This window comes from Botryllus schlosseri, chromosome 16, assembly GCF_051294905.1.
Source record: "Botryllus schlosseri isolate E-star chromosome 16, Bs_hap1, whole genome shotgun sequence".
Lineage (NCBI taxonomy): Eukaryota > Metazoa > Chordata > Ascidiacea > Stolidobranchia > Styelidae > Botryllus > Botryllus schlosseri.
The window spans coordinates 3,104,163-3,125,618 of NC_137251.1; the positions used below are offsets into that span (position 1 = coordinate 3,104,163).

General features: G+C 39.2%; 1 protein-coding gene across 5 annotated transcripts in view; it reads right to left on the minus strand.

The window, feature by feature from the left end:
• The window catches only part of LOC145458784 (obscurin-like), a 71,404-nt gene that overhangs the window by 36,320 nt on the left and 13,628 nt on the right, over positions 1-21,456 (minus strand). For 4 of the 5 annotated variants that reach the window (XM_080337270.1, XM_080337267.1, XM_080337268.1 and 1 more), the window contains exons 14-30: positions 20,938-21,021; positions 19,358-19,441; positions 17,551-17,634; positions 14,922-14,981; positions 14,270-14,412; positions 13,118-13,369; positions 11,840-11,975; positions 10,515-10,657; positions 8,256-8,507; positions 6,295-6,430; positions 5,151-5,293; positions 4,101-4,352; positions 2,501-2,636; positions 1,595-1,737; positions 597-848; positions 350-485; positions 30-172 (exon numbers count right to left, since the gene is read on the minus strand). In XM_080337270.1, coding sequence (XP_080193396.1) covers positions 30-172; positions 350-485; positions 597-848; positions 1,595-1,737; positions 2,501-2,636; positions 4,101-4,352; positions 5,151-5,293; positions 6,295-6,430; positions 8,256-8,507; positions 10,515-10,657; positions 11,840-11,975; positions 13,118-13,369; positions 14,270-14,412; positions 14,922-14,981; positions 17,551-17,634; positions 19,358-19,441; positions 20,938-21,021 — 2,579 coding nt within the window. The remainder of the gene's footprint in view (positions 1-29; positions 173-349; positions 486-596; positions 849-1,594; positions 1,738-2,500; positions 2,637-4,100; positions 4,353-5,150; positions 5,294-6,294; positions 6,431-8,255; positions 8,508-10,514; positions 10,658-11,839; positions 11,976-13,117; positions 13,370-14,269; positions 14,413-14,921; positions 14,982-17,550; positions 17,635-19,357; positions 19,442-20,937; positions 21,022-21,456) is intronic. The other variant, XM_080337269.1, reaches the window with a different exon arrangement.

Below are 21,456 nucleotides of genomic sequence, written 5' to 3' on the forward strand. Positions count from 1 at the left end.
CCAATTTAAACTTCCACAAATAGAAGCACCTGATATTTTCCAGAAGACTGCAAAACCACACCGTCTTTCGTCCAATACCCAGTAATTCCGTAATAGTCCAACTCAGTGGTGAAAATGGCCATTCTTTTCGCCATAATAAATTTGCCTTGAAGCTTGCGGGCAATATTAACCGCTGTAATAAACGACACAAACACATAAACACAATGAAAACATACCAACTGAATTAGTGTAATTGGACCACTAGACTTATCTAGTAAATATCCAAATCTAAATGTACAAGTCCCTGTCACTAAACCGAAATGGTATATAAGTATTAATAATAAGACATGAAAAGATATTCTCATTGTACCTTGCACGTGAAGCATTGCTTGTGATTTATTCTTGCCCACTTGAAACGCATACTCGCCGGAATCTTCTGCAGTGCAATCCCGTATGGTAAGCGATTGTTTGTACCCTTCAGCGTTTGTGGAAATTCTGTCGGTGTTCTACCAGGAAAGGGGTCCATTGGTCATACGCAATCACAACTACCAAGGTGTATCAGTAGAATCTGCTCATCCTAGACAGTTAATCAATCAAAATAAATTTAAGTACGTTACCTGAATCTGGCTTCCGTTCTTTGTCCAGTATTTCATGTTCGGCGTAATGTCCTGATGCGATACTGTACATCCTAAAAAGGCCGTTTGCGTTTCTTTGACGGTAACCGGCTTGAGTTGGGAGTCGATGTTGATCGTGTACACGGTTAATCTTCCCGAGGTCTTGGATCTACCAGCGTGGAATGAATACTCGCCCTCATCGTTTTTGCATACGTTGCTGATGGTGAGATGATACACGCGCCGTTCCACTTGCATCTAAGCAACGCCCATCGTTAACTCAAGTCAATAAGCTGCATAAAATAGGCATGCAGATCTTTAAGGGTATACAGATAGGTTGGCATGTAATAAAGTCTTAGCAGACAAGTCTCATTACATTACACTGACATACAAGTAAGTACAAGTAGAAGCCTTGACCATTTACAAGACAGGTCTTCAAGCGAGAATAAAAATTGAAGCGTTAGACAAATAGTTCCAAAAAGGAGATTAGATCGTGGGTCGCATGCTTCTATCAGATAATCAGAGGTGGTTACCTTCGAAATTATGAACTGTATCTTCGCGACCACTGTAAAATCACCAATGACACAACAAATAGGTGCAATCTTTAGATATAAAATTAGAAGCTACAATTCAGCGACTATTTACAGCAGTGGTTCTTAACCTTGACTATCCCGCGGAACCCCAAATTGTCGCTAAGTCATAAAAACAAAAAACTACCACAATACATACATCTAATATATTACTACAGATTACTGGCGCACAAAATGACCTGTGCATCAACAGAGTGTTAAAACAACAACACCATTAAAATATCCTCTTCACACGAAACGAAACAAATACAATGAATATTTATTGTTCGCCTTGGAAAGTGTCATCGTATTGTTCGGTCGGAATGCAACAGTGTGATTACAAATGAGCTTATACATCTTGGGGACATAATTGTAATTTGATACGGACAAGTTTTCGATTTCGATGCAGATTCTAACTTGCACATATCAATGCACCTGAAATCTCTCAGAAGACTGCAGCGCGACGCCGTCTTTCATCCAATACCCAGTAATTCCGTCAATGTCCACCTCAGCAGTGAAAACGACACGTCTTTCCTCCATAATATGTTGGTCTCGAAGCTCGCGCACGATATCCATCGCTATAATAAACGACACACGCGCATGAACACAAGAAAATACTACAACTAATTCACCAACACAAACAGGTCCCTTAGCACGGAAAATCAATCGCCACATATTGGATACGTCGAATATAATCCGTCATTAACTCAGTGGACAGAGAATCGTAATGTACTTTTACGGCAGAGTATGGACACAAGACATGTTTACAGCAGTATATATCATTTCGTAGCAGGAAAAACTATGTACCAGTTCCTGCAAGTGTGCGATAGAACGATGCAAATAAATACAAGGATAGACTAACACAACAGATCACCTAGTTCAGTGATTCTCAACCACAAGGCCGTGCCAATTTTCCAGCCGGTCAGTCAATTATCCGTCACGCTATGGGGTTCTTGGGGGCGAAGCCCTCAGAAGTTTGGTTTATCACGCTTTGGGTGCGCAAGGCAATCGTTTTTAGGGGGTTGACAAAGTGCTGTTACGGCCCTCTCTCTTACTCATTGTCTTTATTACATTCCTTACAATATGAGGTTGGGGGGCGCTGGAGCACGATAATCTTTGAAAGGGGGCGCTGGAGGAAAAAAGGTTAAGAACCACTGATCTAGTTAGTATCCAAGTCCACAATGTACATTGTACAAGTCCCAAGTCACTAAGCCTAGATATATGATAAGAATCCCATATAAATAACCCTTATGTAGGTAGCACACAAAACCTGTGATGTGATAAGCCCAATATCACGAATATTTAATAAGAATAATAGGTGAATATTTATTCTCATTGTACCATGCACGTAAAGCTTTGCCTGAGATTTATCCTTGCCCACTTGAAACACATACTGGCCGGTATCTTCAACTGTGCAATCCCGTATGGTAAGCGTGTGTTTGTACCCTTCCGCATTTGTGGAAATTCTGTCGGTATTCTATGAGGAAAATTGTTCATTGTTCGTACGCAATTGCAACTGCCAAGGTATCTGAATTTGGACTATCAACAATTTTATCGTTTCAAAGCACCGTAAGATTGTAATATAATGAAAATAAAATGAAAGAATGAAGTTAAAAAGCCTAGTAATATTTCAGTCATAATCTGAGCTTGGCCTAAAACAAGCATGTACCTGAATGATTTGACTCCAATTCGAGTATTAACGCTTCGACTTGGGTATTCGTATACCATTCATTATGACGTCATCAAAGTATGTCGAATTAAGAAAGCCAAAAGATTCACCCTTGATGTGACATCATCGAAAAAAATCAACTTTTCCACACCAAATATGGATAATTTTTTTTTTTTTTGGCCAAACCTATTTCATTGCCATTTGTCACAACGCCGCGGCAGATAACTGCTTTACAGAACTGACATTTTCACAAACGTGCGTAGCCTTGTACCAATAGTTTTGGAGACTGCGATGTGAACAATCATTGTTTGAAGGTCTCCACGTTGGCAAAAAGTATCGAAACTATAATACTCGTAGATGATATATAACTCTTTGTGGAAAAAAAATTTTAGTACATAAAAATAGACTCTGATTGCTCGAAATATTGTGCTCATCCCGGTTTAGTAGGCTACATAGAAAAAGAGGCCTGAACTTCATACTGAATGACAAGTAACAGGAGATAGCAGAAAAGGAGTGGCATACGTCGGTATGCTAAAGAGCAGGGTTGTACTCACTCGAATCACAATTTTTTGGTGACTCGACTTGACTTGAGTCATTTTTTCAAATGCATGAAATGACTCCACTCGACTTGTACTCTACTCGAGTCATTGTGCCTGATTCAGACCAAGTCATATGACTCGAGACTAGGGCGGCCAAGACAGGCATTTCATTGTAACTTCGAAGAATAGTAAAGTTACCAGATTATTGCTATTTTGTCTGTCAGTCTCGAAATTTGGAAAATGGGGCCGGAAACTGTTAAGACTGAGGAAAATTAATACACTATGTATTTGAGCCATTCTATATCACTCGAATTGAATAAGAGAGTTGAAAGGGATTGAAATGAAAACTGAGCAGTGAACATAATGACGTGGACTCTGACTCGACAATGAATTGAAAATGACTCGATTTGACTCGAGTCAAAACAATGAATGAGACTTGCGACTCGGAACCTTTTGATTTGGATACAACTATGCTAAATAGATATATCATATCATGGTCTGGTAATCTTAAGTGCAATCAGTAGAATCTTAAACAGTTCATCAATCACAGATGGAAAAGGAGTTTACAGAAGCAATTTTGAACAGCTTCTTTGAGTTACAGAACTTCAATATACAATTGAATGGTATATTCATATTGAAATGAACCCAAATATTTTCGGCTGACACTCGTCAGGGGTAATCGTCAGCAACTAGTAGAGAATTCAAAAGAAAGCAATTTCATCTAGTGTGTGACCTGAATCTGACTTTTGTCCTTAGTCCAGTAGGTCGTGTTTGACATGATGTCCGGATGCGATACTGTACATTCGAACACTGCCGTTTGCGTTTCTTTGATTGTAACCGGCTTGAGTTGGGATTTGATGCTGACGGTTTGTACAGTTAATCTTCCCGAGGTCTTGGATCTACCAGCGTGGAAGAAATACTCGCCAGCGTCGTTTTCGCATACGTTGGCGATGGTGAGTTGATGCACCCGTCGTTCGACTTGCATCTAAACACCGCACATAATCCATTTCAGTCAATAAACTACATGAAATAGGGATGTATATATTAATGTCAATTACGCGTACTGTAATCTAAAATACCAAGAGTGTATACTATGACCAATTGACCATCTACCATCTGACCATATAAGAGTTAATCCCAACAGCCATTCATTGGTATATGTAGAATCAATAAAGGTGGTCAAACTAGTCATCGTTGCTACTCAAGTAGGAGTAGAAATAACAACGTAATTTATATGAATGTACAAGTATAAGTGGCGATTTACAAGACAAGCCAAAACTACTTCAAGAGGAAGCAGAAAATGAAACAAGTGACAGATAGTTCCAAAAAGTAGATTAGATCGTGGATCGCATGCTTCTATCTGATAATCAGAGGTAGCTACTTTCTACATTTCGAAATGTATCTTCGCGACTAACGCAAAATCTCCAATATAGATTTAGTTGCCGGTTTTTAGTGACTGTTTACAGTGCTTTATGACAACTGAACTCATGAAAGAGATGCAGACTTGTGACAAGTAATTAGTTTTCCCTAAAAACTTTTCAAGTAGAAGTTGAGGTAGTCGCAAACCATTATCACTTGAGTAAGTAGTACAAGTAGTAAAAACATATGCTACAGTACAACAGATTAATAGAAGTACTTCATTACTGACCATCTACATAACAACGTACACTACGATACACACAAACAAAACAGCACAATTTATTACACAACTCTTGAATGTTATTGGACTTCATTACATCTCAACAAAAATAACCCTCAATTGTAGCTTCACATAACAATGCACCTGAAATTTATCAGAAATCTGCAGAACCACACCGTCTTTTGTCCAATACCCAGTAATGCCGTCATTATCCACCTCGGCAGTGAAAATCGCGAGTTTTTTCTCCATAATAAATTGGCCTTGAAGCTCGCGGGCAATATCAATAGCTATAAGAAATGACACAAATGCGAATAAAGTACTACAACTAATTCACCAACATAAACACGTCCCTTTGTATGGAATCAATTGTCATACATTTGATATATCGAATACAACTCAATATTACACAGATGCAAGACATATTTACACCAGTATGCATAATTCCGTAGCAGATGAAATTATATATCAGTGCTTACAATAAGGCGATAGAACAATGCAAATAAATACAAGAACAGGCTAACACATCAGATCGCCTAGTTCAGTGTTTCTCAACATCAGGTCCGAGTCAATTTTCTGACAGGTCTGTCAAATATGTGACAATTTTACTCTCAATTTACAAAATATGTGAGGTTGGAAGCTTGTGCCTCAAATAGAGATTATAAAGCCTACCGGTACCATATTTTGACCTGATCTGGAAATTTGTGAATACGCTTGGATATTCCAGATGACTAAAACCAACAGACATGTCATATAAAGGTGACATGTTGTCAATACCGTGTCTAGGGCAGAGTTGGACAATTAGAAAACGTTCAGCTTTTCGAAATTGGAGTAGAATAATACTTATAGCTAAACATTTTTCAAACATAGATTTCAATTATTGAATTCACGAAATTGGTATGACAAAATCCAAGTTCAGTTCATGTCAATTCTTAGGCCATGTAGTCGAGAACGAGAATGGAAAATATCTGCACATGAAAGTTTGTTCGTTTCGCACTATACAGTTTATATGTAACATTTTCAGGAAATTATACTAGAATCAAAATGAATTAGAAACATTTCACTAATTATATTACAATGACATTTTAATTCTTTTAACTAGTATAATTCGACAACTAGTTTAATTTCAAGTTTACAACGTACAAGTCCATGTCACTGAGCCTAAATTGTATATGATAAGAATCCAGTACAATAACCCTCATTTACGTAGCACACCAAACCTCTGATGTGATAAGCCCAATATACCCAATATTTCCTACTAATACGTGGTGAACAGTTATTCTAGTTGTACCTTGCACGTGAAGCTTTGCCTCGGATTTATCCTTGCCCACTTGAAACGCATACTGGCCGGAGTCTTCTGTCGTGCAATCCCGAATGGAAAGCGTGTGTTTGCACCCTTGCACGTTTGTGGAAATTCTGTCGGTGTTCTAGGAGCAAAAGTGTCCATTGGTCATACACAATCACGACAGCCAAGGTATCTCAGTTCATACTAAAAACAATTTCATCATTTCAAAACAACGCAAAACTGTGTTAAAATGAAAATATATCAGCAAGGAGTGGAGAGGTCTAGTAGTCATTCAATCAAACACCATCTTGGTCTAGACCAGGGGTGGGCAAACTTTTGAGCTCGCGGGCCGCATTCAACATCTGAATCCATTCGCGGGCCGCACTATATAAAATTGGGACTATAAACCAAAACGCAATATTGGTATTTGATTATGTAGTGAGGACATGGAGATAATATATATGCTTATTTACAACAATCCACATATTGCTTTGATGATATCGTACAAGCCTCAGACACAGTGGCGAGATTTCATAGGCTGGTCGGCCTCAATAACCAATTTGTCAAAACTATAGCGATGAAAGTCGGTTATCCCGATTCTTAGAACAGGATTGAAATTTAAATCGCAGAGCAGCGATCTGTTCAAAGATTTACTAATTCAACTTTTGGTTCAGTTCCAGGACACACAATGCTGACAGCATCATAACCATGTTAGCTTCAAACACGCTTCTACTATGTGTAGATAAAATATAAATACCCTAATTCTACGCACACATAGATCGAATCTACCTAAGACACGCGCGAATCGTTTTTATAAGCACATCACTGAAATAATTAAAACTGGAGTGGCCAATCTGAAATCACACTCGTGATCCGAATTATGTCAATCTCGTTTAGGATTTTTGTCATGTTTAGCAGATGAAACCTTTCAAACTGCGTGGGCTGATGGTTTGATGGCATGGAAGGTTACGACTGTGGATGAGAGATTTTTAAATATGAAATTCAGACTAAATACTGGGAAATAATTATGAATAGGATGTAAATCGCGCGAAGCGCGAAAAAAATTTTCAGTTGAGCTCAGCTTCGGGCCCCTGCCTTAGAATTATCATGGTGAAATAGGTTAAGAAAAAGTTTAATCAAGTGTCTGCATTAATTCGATATTTAGTACGCGTTTTATCAATATTTTTAATAAGTTTCTTTATACTCTCGCGGGCCGCACAGAACAGTGTGGCGGGCCGCATGCGGCCCGCGGGCCGTAGTTTGCCCACCCCTGGTCTAGACTCTAGACCTAGGGCTGGACATAATTCCGAATCCGAATCGAGTATTAGACTTCTAGTCGAGTATTCGGGGTCATTCATTATGACAAGATGTACCTTTTATCTGGCTGATAGAAAAAATATGCCACGTCCACACCACATAAGGATAATTTTGTATTTTTTTCAGCCAAGCCTATTTCATTGCACTTTGTTACAAGGTTGTGGGTTGTTAACGACCTCAAAGAAAGGCCACTTCCCCTAACGTACGTAGCCTTGCAAAAACAAGTTACGGATGTTTTGATTCACCTAATCACGGTTTGAAGGAAGGCTTATATGTTGGAAAAAAGTATCGAAACTATAATACTCGTTAATAGTATGAATGGAAAAAATTGTCTCTCACTACACGGCTCCAATGATTGCAAACAATACTTGATTTGGATTTGACTACTCGAAGCGTTGTGCCCAACCCGGTCCACAACATACAGAAAGAGACACGAATGAGGCACTGAATGAGAAATAACAGATGACAGAAAACGACCGGCGTTGAAAATGAAGTGGCATAGGTTGATAAGGTAAATAGATACGTCATATCGTAATCCTGTAATATTGAGAGCAGACTGGAATTCATTCAGTAAAGCCTGCTTATATTTTACAGCTACACAATCACAGACGGAAAAGGAGTTAATAGATGCAATTTATCTGGTGCGTTACCTGAATTCGAGTGCCGTTCTTGGTCCAGTAGTTCATATGCGACGTGATGTCCGGGTGCGATATTATACATTCAAACACAGCAGTTTGCGTTTCTTTGATTGTGACAGGCTTGATTTGGGATGTGATGCTGACCGCCTGCACAGTTAATCTTCCAGAGGTTTTGGATCCGCCAGCGTGGAAGGAGTATATGCCCGAATCGTTTTCGCATATGTTGCCGATGGTAAGTTGATGCACACGTCGTTCGACGTGCATCTAAAGAACGTGCATCGTCAACTCCAGTGAATAAAGTATATAAAATGGCATGTAGATAAGGGTATGGAGATGAGTTAACATGTCACAAAGGTTTAGTAGATCTAACTCATTAGACCGATGACAACGGGTATGTTGCGTACCATGATCAAAAATACCCAGAACGTCTACTATTACCATACAACAGTAGATCCCAATAGGCCTTTATTTGTATATGTAGAATCACCAGAGTGACCAAAGTTGCTAGCGTTGCTGCTCAAGTAGGAGTGGAAGTAAGGCCTTAAATTTATACTTAAGTACAAGTAGCCATTTATAAGACATGGCAAAACTACTTGAGTAATTGAGTAATTTCAAAAAGTAGATTTGGTTGAGTTCTATGCTTTCAGCAGACGACTTTTTTGTAAATTGTGATGTTTGTTAAATGTATCCGTAATTGCAATTGTGAAATGTATCTTTGCAACTATAGCAAAACGGCAAATGACACCACAAATAAGTGCAGTCGTCAAATATAGATTTAGTTACTGAAATTCAGTAACTATTCAGTATTTCTATGACAGCTTCACTCATAAATGTGTTGCAGACTTATGCTCAAACTAATTTCTGCTTTTCAAATCCAAATTGAGATTAAATAATTATTTTACAAATTGTTCCATTTGAGATAGAAGTGCTGTAATCATCACCACTAGAGTGAGTAGTCTTGAGTAGTCATAATTTATGCTTCAGTTCCACGGAAAATTAGAAGTACCGCATATACTTACTGTTGGGATTCAGCAGGCGCGTAGCCAGCCGAAAAATAAGGGGGGGTTGAAATAAAAGGGGGGGGTTCGATTTTTTCCGAATTTAGTAACGTAGCATAGACTCATTAGGGTTAAGTACATGCGATGCGTAAATAACGAATATACAACATCCCCGTGTTGGCGATTATAGGCGTATGATAAGCTTGTCGACGAGTCCGGAAGCGCTGTTAATTAGCGACTCCCTGATTGTCGTGAACAATGAAATACGCACGCGTCGAACATTTGAATACGCGCGCTTATCAACGCGCTGAACAATTAAATTCGCGCGTTTATCAAAGCGTCCAACAATTAAATACGCCCGCTCATCAATGCGTCTTGCGTCTTACGTAGCCTTGGCGACGATTTTCGCAAGTAAAATGTACGAGTTTTTATGGAATACGTGCTATAATGACGCTGATTTCAGGTGGTTCAAACCTTGACCTCTTATAACTCAAGCCTACTGGACTATAACTGAAGACTAGTGGAAATCAATTACGCATGTACGGTGTACGCACGCGTCGAACATGATTGCGGACATTCGCTGTCATTCAGTTACGAGATGTCACTCTATGATCACAATCGCTAATCAGCATATACTTAATAGCATTTTATCTAAGCCATCGAGAAATAGGAGCCAAAGCATGGTAGGCCCAAGACGCGGTAGTTAGGCTAGCGATATCTTTAGTACTAGGCCTATTCTAGATGCGACTGTGTAGGCCAGCGAAGATATCGTGCACACCAAGCCAATGCAGATGTGATTGTGAAGGCCAGTGACGATATCCTGCGCACAGGGCCAATTACAGATGTGATTATTCAAGCCGGCGGAATTAGGCTTGTTGGAGACGCGGTAAATCAGGCTAGTAATGATTGCCGAACGCCCGACAATGAATGACCTGATTTCGCCAATCATCTCAGCGGGAGATCGTGTCGCGTTACATTGTGCAGTGCAATGCGCACAGACGAATCTCGGCTAATTAGCAACACGCCTTTCGTTAATTGGCCGCGCCGCCTTTCGTTAATTCGCCGCGCGCAATACTGGTAATATGACTGATTGAATTGCAACCGAGTATTAGCGTCAGAGCGGTCATTTAAAAAGAGCAAGGTTTCGCGTTAAAGGAGGGGGTTTCGAGTTTCTAAAGGAGGGGGTTTCGACCCCCGAAACCCCCCCCCCTGGGATTCAGCATGTCACAACAACAATAACCAACGATTTAACAACTGCCACAAATTGAAGAACCTGAAATTTCTCAGAAGACTGCAGAACCACGCCGTCTTTCGTCCAATACCCTGTAATACCGTCAGTTTCCACCTCGGCAGTAAAAGTGGCACATCTTTTCACCATAATAAGCTGTCCTTCAAGCTTGCGGACAATATCAACCGCTATAATAAACAAAACATACACATAAACGCAAGGAAAAAAAATACTACAAAAAAAATATATCCCTTTGTACGGAAAATCAGCTGTGAGATAGTTGATACATTCAATAGGCTGTTAAGCGTTATTTTATGAGTCCACAGAGTAAAGAAAAATGTACTTTTTCAGCAGAGTACTGGTGCAAGACATATTTACAACAGGATACATTATTATATAGCAGACAAAACTATATAATAGCGCCTACAATAATGGGATAGAACAATGCAAATAAATACAAGGTTAGGCAGATACACAACAGATCAGATCACCCAGTCCAGTCATTCGCAACCACCGCTTCACGTCAATTTTCTGGTCGCCAGTCAGCCAAATATTTGTCAATTTTATTCTTAATCGTAAAATATATATATATCATATTTTGATCTGATGATTCAAACCAGTGGAAGTCGAGGTCAACCATATTGCAATTTCGGCCATTTCTGGACATAATAGTATTTATAGTGGCAAATATCATGATTTCACGCTACCAAAAATCGTGTTAAAGTACTGACCGAAGAGAGAGTGATCGTTATCCCACGCCATTTCAACCTTGACTCTTGCATGTGGTAGGCTACAGCTTCAATAACGACAACGATATGATTAATTAGAAAATTATGACACTGATTAGCAAGAAATTAGTGACATCCGAGATGGTGATATAATTACAAATAAAATACTTTTCACACTAAAATTTATCCTATATCACAGGCCCGAGTTAAGGTGAAAACGCTTGGAAAAAGTATCACTCTCGCTTCAGGCACGCTTGAAAAACGATTGTTGGTAATGTTGAAGTGACAAAATTTGCCACCGTAAATACTGTTATTGCCATAAATTGCCAAAATTTCAATCTGGCTGACCTCGACTTACACTGGTTCAACTCAACAGAAATTTACGGTGAAACATTTTTGACGCAACCTGACGATGTAAAAAGTGCGACGATGGAATATGGAAAAAAATTAATACCCTTAAATTGCTGAGATAACCCAGATATCAGAAAAAAGCAGACATTTCATATAAAGGTGGGCTTTGTTAATAACATTTCTTGGGGAGAGTGGAAAAACTATAGAATGTTTAGGTTTTACCAAAACTGAGATGTAATAATCTACACTATCACAATTTTACTGATATTCGACTGGTTATTCTCATGGTACCTTTCACTTCAAGCTTTGCCTCGGATTTATCCTTTCCAATGTGAAACGCAAAATGGCCGGAATCTTCAGTCGTGCAATCTCGTATTGAAAGCGTGTGCTTGTTCCCTTCCACGTTTGTAGATATTCTGTCGGTGTTCTACGAGGAAAGGTGTACATTGGTCATATGCAATCACAACTACCAAGGTATCTCAGTTCAGTATACTAATAATTTCATCATTTCAAAACACCGCAAGATTGTGTTCAAACGAAAATATACAAGGAAAGAGTCGAAACGCTTGGGAGTAGTCTTTTAATCAAACACCTTCCCTCGAACTTGGGGTGGACAACATAGAGTACCTGAGTAATTGGATTCTGAATCGAGTATTAAGTTTCAGGTAGCGTATTATGGTAGCATTCATTATGACGCCATCAAAATATGACAAATATGAATAGCTCGTCATCATCATTTTAGTAAAATCACAAGATTGCCATATAATGAAAAGATAGGAGGGTGCTGAAACGACCTGTAGTCTTTTAATCAGACACCCACCTTGGCCTGCAGCACGTAAATAAGAGGCATGCACACTGGAATAAAGAAAGGATAACATAAAAAGAAGCAACAAAATGAATACTGGATGTGTTGGTAGGCGAGGTGGATATGTCAGATTGTGGTCCGGTAATCTTGAGGGCTGACTTGTATTGACTCAGTAGAAATTGCTTGTATCTCGATTTGAATGTGGACATGTCGACTGTCTTTTACGCAACCTCATTGAAAAAAGATTAATTTGCTATTTTGGGGCCAAGCATATTTGATTGCACTTTGTGACAATGCTATGTGTTAATAACGACTTCACAGGAATGCTACGTGCGTAGCCTTGTACAACAAGTTTTCGATGCTGTGATATGACCAATCAAGATTTAAAGGCTTTCACGTTGGCAAAAAGTATCGAAACTATAATACCCATTTTATTAATAATATAACTCTTCGTGTTTACGTGTAATTTCAGTACTTGAAAAAACGTCTCTCACAACTCGACCATGATCATAACAATCAATGCTTGATTTGTATTCAAGCATTCCCTATGAAGAACATATGAATGAAAAGTAACATGAGCTAACAGAAAAGGACAGGCGATGGTTAAATGAAGTGGCATATGTCGGTAAGCTAAATAGATATGCCACAATGGGGTCCGGTAATATCAAAACTAGTTTTCATTCAATAGAATCTGTTTATCTTTTACAGTCACAAAATCACGAATGGAAAAGAAGTTTACAGATGCAATACATCTCGTACGTTACCTGAATCCGACTTCCGTTCTTAGTCCAGCAGTTCACATTTGACGTAATGTCCATGTGCGATATCATACATTCAAACACAGCCGTTTGCGTTTCTTTGATCGTAACAGGCTCGAGTTGGGATTTGATGCCGACCGCTTGCACCGTTATTTTTCCTGAGGTCTTGGATCTACCGGTGTGGAAGGAATATTCCCCCGAATCGTCTTCGCATACGTTGATGATGATAAGTTGACGCACCCGGTGTTCGCTCAGTATCTAAACATCGCACATTGTCAACTCCAGTCAATAAACTACATGAAATGGGGATTTAGAGATTAACGGGGTATGCAGAAAAGTTAACATAAAGCTTTAGTAAATCAGATTACAGATTAGGCTACTGTATAGCAGTGGTTACCAACAGCCTTTTATTGGTATATGTAGAATCATCAAAGGTGCGCAAAATAGTCACCGTTGCTACTCAAGCAGGAGTGCCAGTAATGCTGTAAATTTATACTCGAGTACAAGGGGAGTACGATTTACAAGACATGTCCACACTACTACAAGTGAAAGTAGAACATGAGGTCAGACAATAAGTAGTGTCGAAAAGTATATTTGGTCATGGTCACATGTACGGCTGGCCAAAATCGAGCACCACAATGATTCGTTCTGAATTGAGCATCAGTATTCGAGTATCACTCCTTATGACGTCATAACACTATGATGGATGTGGAGTGTTCAAATATGCACCCTTTATGGTATCACAAAGAATATAATTCCAGTCGTACATCACATAAAGGTAATGTGTAGTTTTGTAATACTGTACATGTTTTGTATGCGGTGATACTACCAATCAAGAATGATCGAGGTTTCCACAGTGGAAAATAGCATCGACATAACATATTTCGTGGATAAATTAACTCTTAGCATGGAGCGTATAATATCAGTATTCGAAAAAAAAATCCACTCTCACTACTGGACTAGAATCATTGTGTACATATCTAGTCAAATGCTATTGGCAGGTAATCGGAAAAGTACTTCGTTACTGACCACTGACCACCTGCGTGTACACTGCGTTACACACAAGCAATACAACACAATCCATAGCAGAACTCTCCAATGTTGTTGAACTTAAGAACAAAAATAACCTACGATTATAACTTACACAAATCAAAGCACCTGAAATTTCTCAGAACACTGCAGAACCACGCCGTCTTTCGTCCAATACCCAGTAATCCCGTCACTTTCCACCTCGGCAGTAAAAGTGGCGAGTCTTTTCTCCATAATCAGCTGGCCTTGAATCTCGCGGACAATATCGCTCGCTATGATAAACCACACACGCATGAACGCAAGGAAAACATTACAACAAATTCACCACCATGAACACATTACTTATTATGGATTGTGACATGGAATATAATCGTTATTTCCTGGGTAAACAAAGGAGCGCAAAATGGACTTTTGCAGAAGGCTATAAACACTTGACATGTTTACAAAAGTATGTTAATTTTATAGCAGACAAAACTATATTCCACTGCCTACAATACTGTGATACAACGATGCCAATGCATACAAGGATAGCCTAACACAACAAATCACCTAGTTACGTGGTTCTCAACTGCTGGTCTGCACCAATTTTCCGGATGGACAGTCAAACATAAGTCAATTCAATGCTCAATTACAGAAGATATGATGTATCCACCAATATGTGATATTGACACAATTTAATCTGATTTGCAATTTCGGTATAGAGTTCATGGTCCACAAACAGCATGCGCAATTGCCAACAATAACGAAGGGAATAAAATCATTGAAAAAATTGGGCCAACACCTGTATCAGTTCTTTCGTGACATTGCAAATCTCTTCCATCGCTAAATATCGCCCCACAGTCTGAAAAAGTTTTGGATAAGAAGACTTGAAACACTATTTTTCGTGATGGGACAAGCGAAATCAAATGAGCACATCTAAACACTTCGATTGTGTTATCATAGAAGAATAATGCGCATTAGGGGTCTTCAAAAATGAGTTTTTTTCTCAAATCGTACTGGCTACTTGATAAAATTGTTAGGTTACCTAATTTAAGCCTACACACCAAATTTGGTTCAATTCTAACCAGTAGCCGCATTGCTACAGGAGAAGAAAGTTTCTATTTATTATAAAAATAAATAACGACAAATTTGAAAATTTTCTGTTCACCCCATGAAAGTGTTAGGTTGTATATAGAAACGATGTTCACCAAATTTAGTTCAATTCCAACCAGTGTAAGCGGAGTTATTGCCGTCGAAAAATTTGGATTTGAATAAAATAGTATTTACGGTGGGCACCATTATAATAAATATTCAAAGAATTGGTCACCGTAAATACTATTTTATTCATAATCCAAATTTTTCGACGACAATAACTCCGCTTCCACTGGTTGGAATTGAACCACACCGCGGAGAGTCCTTGCGGTTTCTCTGCAGATTTGGTATAATTGGAAATGGCAACAAGATAGTTTATGAAGTGGAACAATTCACAATAAAACATGAAACTAAATTCATATCAGAACTAGAGAAATATGATAATCGAGCAACAAGCGATGTTGTAAAAACACTCAAAGAACAATAAAACCAACAAAGCTCAGAATAGCTTTTCGTTCCATAGTGGAAGTGACAGGTACAGGCTTAAGCTTTGTGATCGGTAGCAATTGGGAAATGGGTGAGTACCTGACCGAATCCTCCACCGAAGGACGAATAAAATTTTTAATTAATGAGGAACTTCATATGTGATGATATTTATTCTGTATGCCAGCTAATAAATTCGAACTGCATGGTGACAGCCGTCAATACATGGGTATTGAATTGGAGCAGGGGCGGCCAACCCCTGGCCTGCGGGCCAAATGTGGCCAGCGAGGTTTTGAGCTTGGCCCAAGATGTACTGTAATTTTCTGAATATAGTGCGCCCCCATGTATAATAAGCACCCTTGAAATGGCGTGTAAATTCTGGGAAAAAGCCTGTACTCATGTATAGTACGCACCCTGCATTCGCAGTACATGAATAGTTGTGTTTTAGTACACGATGCTGTTCGGTTTTGCGGTGTCACTGTCGAATAATCATGACATAACGATCGCTAATCATAATACAATTAACGGCATTGTCTCTAAACGAGAGTAGATACTAGCCGAAGCCTGCGAGGCCGGCGACGCGATAGTTCAGGCTAGCGACACACGACATCTTGCGCACGAGGCCTATTACCAATGTTCCCTCTAAGCTGCGCACGTGCGCAAATGCGCAGTACTTTCACGGTCTCTGCGCACAGAAAATCCAAGTTGCGCACAAAAAATCAGAAGCGATGACCGTTTTTTAGTCGTTACGCACTGTTTTTCAAGGGCCTGCGCATTGAGTTGGTGAGTGCGCGCAGACCCATCAAAAATTAGAGGGAACATTGCCTATTACAATTACAGATGCGATTGCTCAGGCCAACGGTTATGTCGGGCGCACCAGTCCTGTTGGAGATTATGCAAGCGATTATATCTTGCGCACATGGCCTCTTGTGTGTGTATGCGATTGTTAAGGCCTGTCGTTGACGCGAGGAATCAGCAAAGATTGTAGCAATCAGCGACCTAATTTCGCTCGCGTACAAACGGCAAACTAACTCAGCAAGAGATCGCGTGCTGTGCCGTTGACTCTCGTTAATTGGCAACACGCTTTTCGTTAATTGGCAACACGCTTCTCTATTTGGCAGCGCGTGACACTCTATAATACGAATTACGGGGCACGACGGCTAGAGATGATGCGCGATTGGAAACAAACATGAAGAAAGGTGTGATTTCAAGTTTTTGATCGAGGGAGATTTTTTCAAGGCTTGCTGTACCCATGTATAATACGCACCGCCCTATTTTAGGGCAAAAAAACGGTAAAATTTTGCGCATTATACATGGAAAATTACGGTAATTCTTGAAATTAGTTATAATATCAAAAAAATATATTACAAATGTAATTTATTGTGAACTTGCAAGATCAACCGAGAATTGAATAGCCTGACCGCGCTTTGGGATGTTGATGATTAAAATATCAGTTCCGACGCAGTGGCGTAGTAAGGAGCCACTCACATTTTCGTAGATCCTCATATATAACCACAAAGTAGAGAGTATTTCGTGGCAGATTTATTTGACTTGATATTTTTTAGCACTTTGCGCGAATTATTGTCACTCGATTCCTTGGTTTAGTATTGGTGCCCCTCCTGAAAATTGAAAATTAAAAAATACGCCCAATTTATGGAATTGAGTCTAGTTATATTCGCATTTATGAGAGAATGTGTCGTCCAACATGCGACTTCACGTCTGCACTCGCAGAAAGATCGATGAATAGCTACTCAAAGCTCACAAACTTTTTTGTGACTGGACAAACGTTGCATTAATAATGGCAACTCAGTACTTGAGAAACATTCTGTATGCAATAGAAACCAGTTGCTGTGTACCTGTATGAATTCTTTTGTGGTTCTTCAAACCATCTTTTCTGAAAAATCCGCTTCCGCACTTATCACACTTGAATGGTTTTACGCCTGAAAGAGTTTGGGAGGATAAGAGGACTCAAATCACAGTATTCCTTGCGATCTAAATGATACATAAACCTGATCATTTTGAAGCGATTGAATTTGGTATTTTTTTATTTTTCTATTCTAACCACGATCAACCATAGGTCGTAAGAAGCTTCTTTATTTCAGAAGTCATGAATGAATAATTGGATACCAAAACGGTACCGGTACATATCGGACATCGAATCTGTGTTTACGAGGGAAAGTATGTCTACTCGCTATAAGTCAGAGGTCTCAAACTCAAATGTACTCGCGGGCCAAATTCCTAGCTAATGCTGACGCCGCGGGTCGAAGTATCAATAGGTAGATCAACGGTCTTTCAAAGTAAGCCTTGCCGATTGCCATCCCACACACATCGTGAAAATGAGTTTTACTATTGTACTAATTCATGCCTGGCACGAATAAATCACGATTTCAAATATTGAATAAAATTGTGTTGTGCTTGATAGGGAATAAGCATAATTTGTAAAAATCATGAGATGATGCGGAGGACATATTCATCATGTCACCATAAAAGCTTGAGGGTTATAATTGCACAGCTAGCGAACATTTGATTGCCTATTTTAGAATTTAACAAAGATTCAGGTAATATCAAAGTATTCGAGCAGTGTTGCGTAATCCTGGTTTCGGGTATACCCCTGATCTATTGGCTATTGACCATTTAATTGCTCAAGTCAAATTAAAACAGCGATTGATTTACCTTCGAATATAGTAACATATATATCACAGCATAAATACAATGTCAAGTAATAGAGATGTCCGATCGCCGAACTACCAATTGGCTTTACAGCGATGGCGCGTACTACTGTGCTGCTCGCCACCTTTCAATGGCGTTAATGACAAGGATAAAGGACCCAAGACGTAACTAACTATATGAAGAGGCCACAGAATGCCAACGGTTGTCATAATTTGCTCAGATAACGGCATACCGAGTTACGACCTTCTGATCTATTTATCCGCATTACACACGAATAGTTTGTTGCGTCCATGGTTGTACCCAAGTCAAGTTCCGTGGCATAAGTCGTTCTTTGATTTTAACGTTTGAACCCAGTCAACTCGAGCAAAGTTTATGTTGCCACCAAGTCAGTTCAAGTCCCAGTAATTCTACGAAAAGTCGCGTCTAAGTAACAATTTTCAGCAACGAATCATCTACGGGTCATGTTCTATCAACATGAATAGGCAATGTGACGTAATGCAGATCTTCCACCGCATGGTGGTATTTGAAAATGATGTGAGAACCGCCGCTATAAGTCATACTTCAACAAAAATCCGCCATAACATCTGTTGGATGCTGGAATCCCCTGAAAATGGCTGATTTGTTGATACTTGAAATATTCTATATGATGCCTTTTTGCACTTGAATCAGTAGGGTTTAGAGTCGTACCTTGGTGTGGACACAAGCAAATCTCATGGCTCAGTGCCATTGGGTTGCGACATTCTTTCCAATTGACCAAAGGCAATTCACGGCACTATTTAGACTGGCTTGCCGAGCGCGAAATTTGATAAAATTAGTATCAATCGAAAGCTACCGCTTATTACAAATATTTAAATTTTAATCTGCTTGTGGTCCTGGAAACCGCCATAATCAGCCATGACGCAGTTTTCTGACAAGTGGAAAGCATTTTTAATTACAGGGCAAATGCAACAACAATACTGGTATTGACCATCATTAGAAAAACTTGACCCTCACCTGTATGAGTAACTCTGTGCGACGCCAAACCATCTCTTCGCCTAAATCTTGCCCCACAGATCTTACACTTGAACGGTTTTTCACCTGAAAAAGTTTTTGATGAGAGGACTGGAAACTTGATGTTGATAGTCAAGACAAGGGAAATATTTTGGAATTTATTTCTTGTGAAACGCAGAACCAAAAATTCGAGCTAGGCGAGACAAAAATAATGTTTTTTAGATGCGACACCACAAAGGTCTCCCATCGTCCTTTCCGCTTAAGACAGAATACGAGTCTCTTTCCCCATATTCTTAGGATAGAGAACAGGGTTTTTATCGTTCCGATCACAAATTTCGATTTGAAAATGTTCTGTGACCTATCTTCTCAATTTCGGGAGCTGAATACTAAAAAACTGATGAGAACCTTTACCCAAACCTACTATGTGGGAAGCTGACGACTATGTGCACAGCAATAGCCATTATGAAGACGTCAACCTATGTCTATCAACACCATAGCAATGTATATAGATCTCTCGTAACGATTTCTATCGATATTCAATCGAAGTAGTCAGGTAGGCCTAGTGCTAATTCGAAATTCTGTGTCACACAAAATTCAGATAACGATTCAGCTGCGTCGAGCGTGTGTGTGTGTATACACTGTTCATGCATTGCACCAGTCAAGGCTGTGTCAACAAAATGAGTTCGTGTACCATCTAAAAATAGTACATTGAACACTCTCTAATACGAAATTTCATGCTGGTGACGTCATATTTTATGATACGATTCTTGATACACAATGTTCTTTCCAATTCTCTACTAGTTGCTGACGATTACCCCTGACGAGTGTCAGCCGGAAATATTCGGGTTGATTACAATATGAATATACTATTCGGTCATTATATTGTAACTAGGGTCGAGTTAAAATTTTTGACATCACCCATTCTTTCTATTTGCTAAAATTACGACGCAGATTCTCTGGGACGGTTATATATAACAGGGAATAATTTTTTGTGGGTTCCGAGATAAGGACAGAATCATGCCTAGCCAGCAAGCAGTCAATAATTGTGTGATTCGCAAGTCACACCACAGGTTTCGTTACAAACTACCAGTCATGATCTTCTAAAATGAATGAAGACTTCTCCAAATGGCATCATTGAGGATTGATAAAACAATCCACCGATTGGAATCTATTTAAGGTGTTTTATTCAAATCAAGCAAGTCAAAGCAAACCAACATCACTTATCACATTTTGGGTAGGCTACACAGTATGTTGTAATTGACACAAACCGTTTGGAATGACAGCTACCAATAACATAGATAGATAAGTGCTAGCTGAGTTATGCAAAGCAATCTCGTGTTTGGAGATCCATCTCAAATCAGAAGTCTTTGCGATCTTAAAATCGGTTCACTTGGTAACACCAAACACATGCACCCTCATTTTGAAACCCCTGTATCACATCAAACCTGTATCCGCAGGCATCACACTGACACAGTTTTGTGCCTGAAAAGTTTACTACCATGTGAAAAATATTGTTCATTACGGGAGAAATGAAACGATAATAATAAAAGGAATGAAAATAGTTGAAAACCCTTGACCTTCACCTGTATGAATCATTTTGTGTGCCGTCAAACCACCTTTTCGATTGAATCTGAAACCACAGATCTCACATTTGAACGGTCTTTCACCTGAAAACGTTTTTGATGACAGGATTGGAAACGTAACGTTTCAGGGGAACGAAAATATTGGGAAATTTACTACTTATAAAACACGCATTGCAGAACTAGAAATTCGTGCTAGGCGGGAGAATAATAATGTCCCTCAGATGTGACATTTTCGGTTGGGACCGAACACTTTTTCCCATACTCCTAAGCAAATGACAAAACCGAGGATGAGCACGTTATATCCAAAGGTACCGCATTTTCGCATTCACATAGACTCCCAATCATGTTGGAGACTTTTGTTTATTGATCACATCACCGACTTATAGATCATTCCATTATTACTGGACTCATATTTCGAGTGCAGCTTTCTAAGAATATCATTTGAAGCAATATCTAAAATAACACTTATGTGTGGCGTCATCAATCATTCTGTGTTAATGGTGCAATATTGAATTCTTT